General features: G+C 45.6%; 1 protein-coding gene across 1 annotated transcript in view; it reads left to right on the top strand.

The window, feature by feature from the left end:
* The window catches only part of LOC101618952 (cytochrome P450 2B4-like), a 14,542-nt gene extending 7,515 nt beyond the window's left edge, over positions 1-7,027 (top strand). The window contains exons 7-9 of the mRNA XM_004693906.1: positions 352-539; positions 1,477-1,618; positions 6,780-7,027. Coding sequence (XP_004693963.1) covers positions 352-539; positions 1,477-1,618; positions 6,780-7,027 — 578 coding nt within the window. The remainder of the gene's footprint in view (positions 1-351; positions 540-1,476; positions 1,619-6,779) is intronic.
* The last annotated feature ends 2,764 nt before the right edge of the window (positions 7,028-9,791 follow it).

Here is a 9,791-nt window from a genome sequence, read left to right as displayed (position 1 = left end):
TGATGTGCGCTGAAGATCAGCCTTGGAGAAAATCTCCTCTAATTAAACTCCCTTATTTTAAGACCCAGAGTGGGCAAGTGACCCAAGTATGCAAGATCACAAAGGAATTTAGGGGGACAAAAGGATGCACACCAGTTCGTTTTATTTTTAGTTAAAAATTTGTAAAAAGTGGCTTTAAGTAGTGAATGGATTTCCACCCACCCATCAGTTGTCCCCTCTCACAGCCAGACAGAAACGTCAGACAACACAAGTTCACAAGACCTTGTCCTCTAGTCTGCAGGGCACTTCTGGGGAGACTGGGCTGAGCCGTGTGCTGGGCACTCACTGATGTCCCCCGCCCCTGCTTACTAGAGAAGGTCCAGGTGGAGATTGACAGAGTGATCGGCCCCCACCGCCTCCCCGCCCTTGAGGATCGCGCCAAAATGCCTTACACGGATGCTGTCATCCATGAGATCCAGAGGTTCAGTGATATCACCCCCCTGGGCGTCCCCCACTGTGTCACAAAGGACACTAACTTCCGGGGCTATCATCTCCCGAAGGTGAGACCACAGGGCCACTGAATCTTGTTGGGGGGCGCTGTTGGCTGTATTAGGGCCCAGTCTCTGCTGCTGCAACCACAAGGAGAACATTCACTTGCAGCCTCTGTGGGAGGGAGGGATTTTAGAGAGAGCGAAAAGTCCTCTTCTCTCTGTTCTACTTTTTTTTTTTTAACCTGCATTAAATGTTAGATTTTCTGGGGCAAGTATAATGCTCACTGAAACTTCTGAGGCCACAGGGCTGTCTTTTTAAGAAAAGTGATTCTATCATCTCCTCCTGCTTGCTCCTCATGAGGAGCTAGCCTCAGTGTGACGGTTCTCCTCCCTCGCTTTCTCAAAGTCCACCAAGTCATATGCCAAGTTTACCCACGTGGACACAAGCTGGGCTTCCTGGTATCTCCCACTTGGCCACTGTGTCCACTGAGCTGCGTCTCTTCCCCAGCTGGCTTTATGTTCACGCCAATCTGAATGTTGTTTCAGTGCGCGCTCTCTCCCACAGTGGAACTGCGTGCTTGCTGTGGGTGTATTTACAGGGTAAAAGGTTTGTGGTTTTCACTCACCTTTTCCCCGCTTGCACATGTCCCGTATAGAGGCACCTGGTGGGGAGAGGTAAGGACATATCCAGTTGCCCACTGCACCTCAAACCATCCGATTACTTTCTGGCTGTCCTGCTGGAATTGGGTCTCTGGATGCCTCTAGTGAGGCAGGTGTGACACTTTTAGTAGGTGCATTTGGAGGAGAGCACAGGGCCTTGAGAGAAGGTGGTTGGGGATACCTGGACACAGCTATTAACTAAGCGTGACAGAATTATTTCAATATCAACTACATCAACTGCAGAGCACACAGCAGGTGAATCATCATCAAAAGCGGGTGTCCTATAATTGATCCACCAGTTATTGTCAATGACTATTGAGTCCCTTTGGCTTTGACACCCTATTAGGACACCCGAGTTTGTCCCATCATGAGCTCTGTCCTTCGTGACCCACTGCACTTTGAGAAGCCAGACACCTTCTACCCTGGCCACTTCCTGGATGCTGAGGGCAACTTCCGGAAGCAGGAAGCCTTCATCCCCTTCTCCATGGGTAAGCTGGGCCCTCTCCTCATGTGAACACCTGCTCACTCTCTTCTGTGTGTGACTTGCTCCCTGTGTTCATCTCCAAGTGCTGGGTGAACATCTTTTGGAAAAGATGAGAATTATGGAGGAAAGAAAAAGCAAGATATCTACAGAGAAAAACAGTGTGAGCAGGATGGAAAGAAAGGAGGTGGATGGGAATAAAGTGGACACTAAATTGCTGAGACAGATCAAGATCTGCACATGCACACACATGCACACACACAAATGGACAAGGGAACCCCCCTTTTGAGTCCTGCCATGTGCCAAGATTTGGAAAAGCACTTTCAGCTTTTCTTTTAAAATTGAATAAACTTTATTGTTTTTTTCTAAGTTTTATACAAACAAGAAAGTAGTATATTTGAAAATAAATACCACCTGATAACTCATGACCCAAATTTTAATTAATTATGTAGACTTACATAGGTAGAGGATGGATGGCAACAGATAAATACATAGTTATGTTATAGGTTACAGAGGATAGACAACAAGTAGGTAGATATAAGGAATATCAACTACATCAACTGCACAGCACACAGCAGGTGAATCATCATAGAAAGGAAACAAAAGAGAATCAAAGGGAAATTCATTGCCCATAATGTTTTTCAGAGAAATAATATGTAAGCATGATAGGGGTAGCTATATGGATTATCTGCTTCTTCTCCTAGTCAGCTTCAATATTCTTTATCTTGAACTTTTGGAAGTTTCACTAATATGTGCATAGATCTCATTATTAGGTAGTAATATATTATATTATATTAGGTAATCAGATATTCTTTTTGCTACATAGAGTTGCATATTCAGTTCCTTCTCTGGTTTTGGGAAATTTCCCTCTATTATTTCTTTTAATAAGATCTCTCCTCCTTTCTCTCTTCCCCTTCTGGAATACCTGCTACTCTTAATTGCTTTTTCTCATGGAGCTAGATAATTCTCAAAGTGTTTCTCCATTTTTTCCTTCATATTTCTCTTTCTTCTTCCATCTGGATTCTTTGTATGTTATCATCATTAGGTCACTGATTCAGTCTTCCTTTTGGCCTATTCTACTTCCATAGCTTTTTCCACTCTCCTCTATGGATCTATTTACATCCTACATCTCCATTCTTTTGTTATTTAAATATCCAATTTCTATCTTGTGTTCTATAGTTTTATTTCTCGGAGTATTCATTTGTTTTTTATGAGCTCCTTTGTATATCATCGATTAACTTTTCTGTGCTTTCTTCCATTTCTTTGAATTTCCTTTTGGCAGTTTTGAAGTCTGTATCTTAAAGGAAGAAGAAAAGACCTTCAATGTCTTTGTAGTTGGCTTCTTGGAGATTTGTTTTTCCTCTGTGGTGAAATAACCCCTTCAGCACTCAGGAGGCCAAGTGTTACATTTTTCTGTCTCCCCTTTTCAGCTTTTTAGGTCCTCTTTATTCATGTTCTCTGGGTGCAGAACTTCCACTTTTGCTGTAGGTGGTGCTGTAGGTCAGGAAAAACTAATCTGCTGCTGCTGTGTCTGGAATGAGGTAGGAACCTGGAGTCTGGTCAGTGGTAAAAGTGGTGTGCAGGGGCAGCTCATGCTTGTGTGACCACTAATAGCTCTTCTCTCTGGGTTTCCAAATACATGTCTCTACAATGTGCAGCTCAGGCTTTTGCTGCTTCTTTACCATTTCATCTCAAGTCCAAAGTGGGTTAGGGAGAGTTGGTCTTTATGTACATTGGTTCCTTTACTGGGGACCTTGCCCACCTGGCTCACCCCAACATCTTCACATGTGTCTCCCCATAGTTAAGTGTGCTTTCACATCAAGAGGCATTCCCCTCTCTGCCCTAACACTGTAGTATGGGATTTAACTTCTAGTTCCAGGTGCTTAGGAACCCATCTCCAGGTACCTGTCTTCATCTATAGAGTTGAACTTTCTCAGTATCTCTCTGTTATGGTCAGTGTTAGTCTCCAAAGTCCAGGAGGGGTTCTAGTTTCCCACCAAGTCACAGGGTACTCTGAGTCCAATGCCCTTCTAGATTACTTTACCTTCCCATGAGCCAAGCCTCTGAAGCCATCCTCCTTAGATCCTTTGCAGGGGACCTTGACCAGCAAGGCCGGAGAGTCGGGGCCCCAGGTCCGGCGAACAAAAGAAGCAGTCACACGCATGTAGCAGAACAAAGAAAAGAGCTCTTTATTGGGTTTTATCTCAGCTTTATACAGGAGGAGAGGGATGCCAGGAAGGGAGCAGGCCAATAGAAATGCAACATGTTTTGGTGGCAGTTGATCTCGCGAGGGGCGAAAATGGGCGAGAAAAGAAAGAGGAAAAGGAAAAGGTGGGGGCAGGGAGTTCTTCCCACATGCCTTTTGCAACCTGGATGTTTTTCTCTATCCGGACTCCATTTCACCTTTTTATGGCTGCTGACAGACGCCAGATGCCGGCCTCGGTCCCCAACATCTCCCCCGTTTCTGTTTTGTTACAAGAAACAGCAAGTATGATGTGGGGTATTTGTCAGGGGGCTGTGCCTGTCTTAGGTTGTGGACTCACTCTTTGTGCCTTACCCGTCATCAGCTAGGAGACACAGCAAAAGTTGATTACTGCACGCGTGCTCTTTTTGTCTACCTGCCTGTCTTAGGTTGGTCACGAGAGATGTCCATCTTACCCGTCTCTGGCTACCAGCCCAGCTCTGAAAGCGAGGCACTTATGGGCAACCTTGATCAGCAGCTCTGTCGCGCATTTCTAGTTGGTGATAATGGAGCGACATGACCTTATCAGCCTGCTGTTTTACAAAATCAACAATCCGGTTGAAAATGCATGGGCCAATAGTCAGTAAAAGAAGGAGTAGCAATAGGGGGCCTGTTATGGCCGAAAGCAGAGTAGCAAGCCAGGGAGATACTTTAAGCCACCCATCAAACCAATTTTGTTGATTGCAACATTAGAGCCATGAAACATGAGTCGTGTTGTGCCATTTAACTGGCCTAGTTGTACGGTGGGTATGTCCCAAGTGTCTAGCCCTGCAGCCAATTGGCAAAAATCAGGGGTGAGTGTAGGCCACCAGGAATATGGAGTATGAGTGCCGGTAGTTGGCCAGACCTGCCATGTGAGATGTTACCTGCCATGTGAGATGTTTTGTGGTGTGTGGGCTTTCTGGAGAGACAGCAGAAAAAGAAAGAGCAATAATAAACAACAACAAGGGGGGTGTAAGCATCATCTTTGACCGTGGCTGGTGTGATCGGAGGCATCTGTCAGAAGATGGACTTGGTATCCCCGGACCAGCAGCCATCCTGGACTTGGTAACCGATTGTAGATTGTAGAGTCACAGACGGACGAGTATTTTCCGTAGGAGAGGTCAATTCCGCTGATCAGGCGGCGAAGAAACGGGGTCTGCAGACGTAAAACACCTTCAAAAATCTTCATAAAATGGGGGGCCTGAGCCCGGGGGACTGTTAGGCAAGAGAGCTAACAGCCGATAAAGAAACCTGGTAAAACCTTATAGGGCCTGGGCCCGGGGGATTATCGGTCAGAAAAAGAGAAGGAAACCGATAACCGGTGAGAGAAAGAAAACCGCCGGTGAGCCTGGAGGCCCCACGTTGGGCGCCACTTTGCAGGGGACCTTGACCAACAAGGCCGGAGAGTCGGGGCCCCAGGTCCGGCGAACAAAAGAAGCAGTCACACGCGTGTAGCAGAACAAAGAAAAGAGCTCTTTATTGGGTTTTATCTCAGCTTTATACAGGAGGAGAGGGATGCCAGGAAGGGAGAAGGCCAATAGAAATGCAACATGTTTTGGTGGCAGTTGATCTCGCGAGGGGCGAAAATGGGCGAGAAAAGAAAGAGGAAAAGGAAAAGGTGGGGGCAGGGAGTTCTTCCCACATGCCTTTTGCAACCTGGATGTTTTTCTCTATCCGGACTCTATTTCACCTTTTATGGCTGCTGACAGACGCCAGATGCAGGCCTCGGTCCCCAACACCTTTTCTACTAAAATTTAAATATCCCTATATCTATTTCTGGTCTATATATGCTGATCCTTATCCAATTGTCCAAACTGATCTATTGTTTCTTAGTCTTGCTATATCATACTGTTTGGATTATTATACCTTTGTAATATGTTTTAACATTTTATTTTACGGATGCTCATCTTCCATTACTCTTCTTTTTCAGACTGTCAGGTAGTTCTTCTAACATATCTTTCCCTTCCAGATGCATTGTATAGTCATTTTGTTAGAGTCTGAAAAGAATTCCACTGCTATTTTTTAAAGATTAACTTAAATTTATAAATTGATTTGGATAGTTTTGTAAAGTTTACAGCTTTGAGATAGTCCAGACAGAGTCCATTCTAAAAAAATGGAATTAACACTGTATCTGCTGGTAACATTTTGCAGTTTAATTTTTTAAGTAAGATCTACACATTTCTTACTTAATGTTCTAAGAAACATGATAGGAGATTGTTGATATTGTTCTTTGAACCTGTTACTGTTAGTCAAAATACCACAGACTAGTTGGCTTAACAACAAAAAAATAATTTCCCAGTGTTCTGGGGGTTGGAAGCCTGAGGTCAAGGTGCAGCATGGGTGGGTACTCATGAGGCCTCTCTTTCTGGCTTGCAAACAGTCCCCTTCTTGCTTTGCACTCACAGGGTAGACCTTGGGCAGAGCTTGGGAATCAGGACAGGCACCAGGTTGGTGAGACCAGTGGGTTCATATTCACCTAGTCAGATGATACGATGTTTCAAAAGCCCTTCCAGAAACTGGTGGCTATCTTGTATATGTCAGTCCAGAATGGGACCGTGGAGAACTCTACTCCCCTTTACCTCTCACCTCTTGCTCATAGCATCTCATACCCAGAGCATACTACATAGACTAGCAGGAATTGTGTCTGTTTTCATACTTTCTCATGAACTGACTTAACTGAGAATACCTTCAGCAGAGACATCCAGAGAAAGATAAGCTAGAATAGGGACCTAGTGAAACAGAAGATGGAAAGATAATGTATAGACTGACAGGAAGTGGGACCCCCACCTCTCTCGCGAACACTCATTGAGTGTTCTCAGAACAAGAATAGGAATAGAAGCATCTTGCATGTAAATATATGCAAATGACACACAAATATCACTGTACAGTGGGGTGGAGGAGTTGCCTGGGATCTCCACAATGACACCCAGCCTTATGCCCTCAGGAAAACGCCTCTGTCTAGGAGAGAGCTTAGCCCGCACAGAGCTCTTCCTCTTCTTGACCACGATTCTCCAGAACTTCTTCTTGGGATTTCCAAAGGCTCCAGAAGATATCAAACTCACACGGGGGATTAATGGAATGTGGAAACTGCCCCCTGCCTTCCAACTCTGCTTCCTGCCCCGTGGGGAGGGTCTGAAGCAAGGCAGGTGCCCTCCGGAATCCTCGCAGAATGAATGCAGGAAGCCCTCCTGAGTCCTTCCTCACACTCCCCCGTGTAAAGTCTCTTTTGTAGTCGCCCCTTTATCCTGCCTGATGCTGCTGTAGCTATTGGAAACATCGGAAATGACTTGACCACTGTGACACTGTCTTGTCCAAGGGCTCCATTTTGTGGGCTGTGCCCCACACTTAGGTTGCTATGGAAAGCACTTGTCACTGTTTTGAAGCTGCTTGATTCTGCTTTTGACAGCTAGCCTTTGTCCCTTGATGGGTAGCTACAGTTGCTCGAAACCACAGCCCCAAAACACATGTTTGCACTACAGAAATGGCAATATAGAACTGATTGTGATTTTGCCCTATAAAAGCTTGTCACCTCAGTCACTTGTGGTCTCTCTTGCCACCTGGCTTGGGGATCCTGGTGCACCAGCACTTGGCTAATAAAACCTGCTGCTTTAAATCTCTCAGCTGAAGTCTGTGAATCTTGTTGAGCACTTGCGAGTTACAACAGTAGCCACCGCCATCCCCAGCAGGTTTCCTCTGATGATGGAGGAGAAACTAATACCTTTTGTAACTTAGTGTTAACTGTCACAGAGTTAGGAAAACTGAGGCCAGGGGAGGGAAAGATTTAGGTCCAAGGTGGACAGGACAGCAGCAGCAGGACCAGAAGGCCGTCCTCTTTCCCTCTGCCCCCTCTTAATCCCACATCCTTCAGTTCCTTCCTGTACTAAAAGGGTTCTACAGTACAGTCCTCAGTCTGTGCTGTGTGAGTCCAAATATCTCCCTTACTTCTCTGATCCCTTCCCCTTCAATAGACTGATAAAAATAAAATTCATTACTTTTGGGTCATATTTTCTACTTTGCACTGTTCTCTTTAATAAAAATCATGTGACATGGGATTAACTGCTAACCCCTGTCACTCTCTAGTTCCAAAATATTTTATCACTCCAAATGGGAACCCCTCCCCCATTGAGAATCCCCTTTACTCCCTCTCTTGCCCCTGGAAAGAATGCGTCTGCTGAATCTATGAATTTACCTGTATGTGTGTTCCAAATAAATGGAAGTTTATAGTAAGTGAATTTGTATGTAGCTTCTTTTCACTTTGCCTTGTGTTTTTAAGGTTCATCCATGTTGTAACATGGATCAATACTACATTCCTTTTTGTGACTGAATAATACCCATTGTATGGAGAAACCCATTTTTTAAAAAAAGATTTATTTATTTATGCAAAAACTGGGGTATAGGCCAGAGGTGCAGGGTGGGGGGTGGGAGTGAGAAAAGATTCACCAGAGAAGAGTGGGGAACAAAACAGGCAGATTGACAAAGTACACGGCTGAGGGGAGTGGCGGGCAAGATGGGAGAGGTCAGCTCTTTGGCCAGAGATCAAACTTGTGCTGCAGTGGCTGCGGCCAGCTTCATAGTGCTGTGCTTTAACCTGTTGCACCACCAGGGAGGGCCCAGAGAAACCCAAATCTCACCCTCACCATGTTTCTCATAGTCTCATTCCCTGTGAATGTCAATCTCTGCTTTATCTCTATAACTCTGAGGCCATCTTTCAGGTCTGAATTTTTCTCTGTATTAACAACATAATAAAAGTACACCTCAATAATAGGGATAATGATCATGCTAAATTATATTTCATATGACCAAAACAAATTGTGTGGCTATACCCCTTTTTAAATGAGCAGAGAAATGCAATTTCTTTCAGGCTCTGGGGAGGGGAGTTGGGAAGGACTGGCTGCATATGGGAACATGGGAAGATGTGTGACCTCTACGGTGAGGTCATGAGAGGCAGTAAGGTTTCCACTCAGCGTGCTCTCAGGAAGCTTTGCTCCACCCTGCACTCATGGGTTCTCCTTGAGACTGGTTCAAGCAACCCAACCTCCCTTACTGGTCAATCTCTTGACTGTTTGACCAGCTTGTTCTGATACAGGGCAGCAAGGGGCATTCAAACTGGCCAAGGGACTCTGCCTAAATAGTTTACCAGTCATTGAGTTCTTCACCCACGCAAAGCTGCAAAGCTACTTAGGCTCAGGGAACAACAGTAGATTTTATTTAACAAACCAGGGGAAAACAAAGAGTTGCTGAGGCCAAAGTGGCCTTTACCTCACCAGAAGAAGTGTCCTGTGCTTCTCACTGCTAAAGCAGCTCAAATGGTGCCTTCGGACCACTGAGCTCCTCCTCTGAATAGGCCACATGTCCAAGATGGCATCTCCCTGCCTCTGAAGACCTGGAGCATGCAGTCGCCAGACTCTAGGTCAGGTTCTGACTCACAAAGACAACAGAAGATGCAAGAATGGAAGCCAGGATGCCCCAAGCACAGCACTAGACAAGCGACACTCAAGACAGTAGCTGCGGTGGCTGAACAACCCAGCAGACGGCCACTCTCAGCAAGAAGCCTGGCATAGGTCTTCACCTTCTCTCCCAGGCTGTAACTGCAGCAAAACCAGGAAGAGCTTCAGTTACTTGGCTAACTGCAAAGCCTTTAAACTTCCTCTCTGAGACTGGCTGCTGGAGACCTCCACCTTTGGAGGCCAGCAACAGCCCTTTGGAAGATGAGCAAAGTAGGGGCTGAAGTTCACTAAATGACTCTAAAAGCAGATGACCCAAAAACTTTGAATCCCTAAGACTAAGTCAATCCTTCCGCACAATCAGTCATGCTCCTTTCTACAGTCCCCTATACCTCTATCCATTGCCCCACCCCAAAGTGGGGTGGCATTTTGGCATTTTCCCTGGGACTATCTATCCGCACCAGCAACCCCCATAAGGGGGCACCACCTGCCTTTTGGCTTCAGCCACTGAT

This window comes from Condylura cristata, unplaced genomic scaffold (genome assembly GCF_000260355.1).
Source record: "Condylura cristata isolate star-nosed mole 26May11 unplaced genomic scaffold, ConCri1.0 scaffold00041, whole genome shotgun sequence".
Taxonomy (NCBI): domain Eukaryota; kingdom Metazoa; phylum Chordata; class Mammalia; order Eulipotyphla; family Talpidae; genus Condylura; species Condylura cristata.
This window is presented reverse-complemented; position numbering and strand designations above follow the sequence as displayed.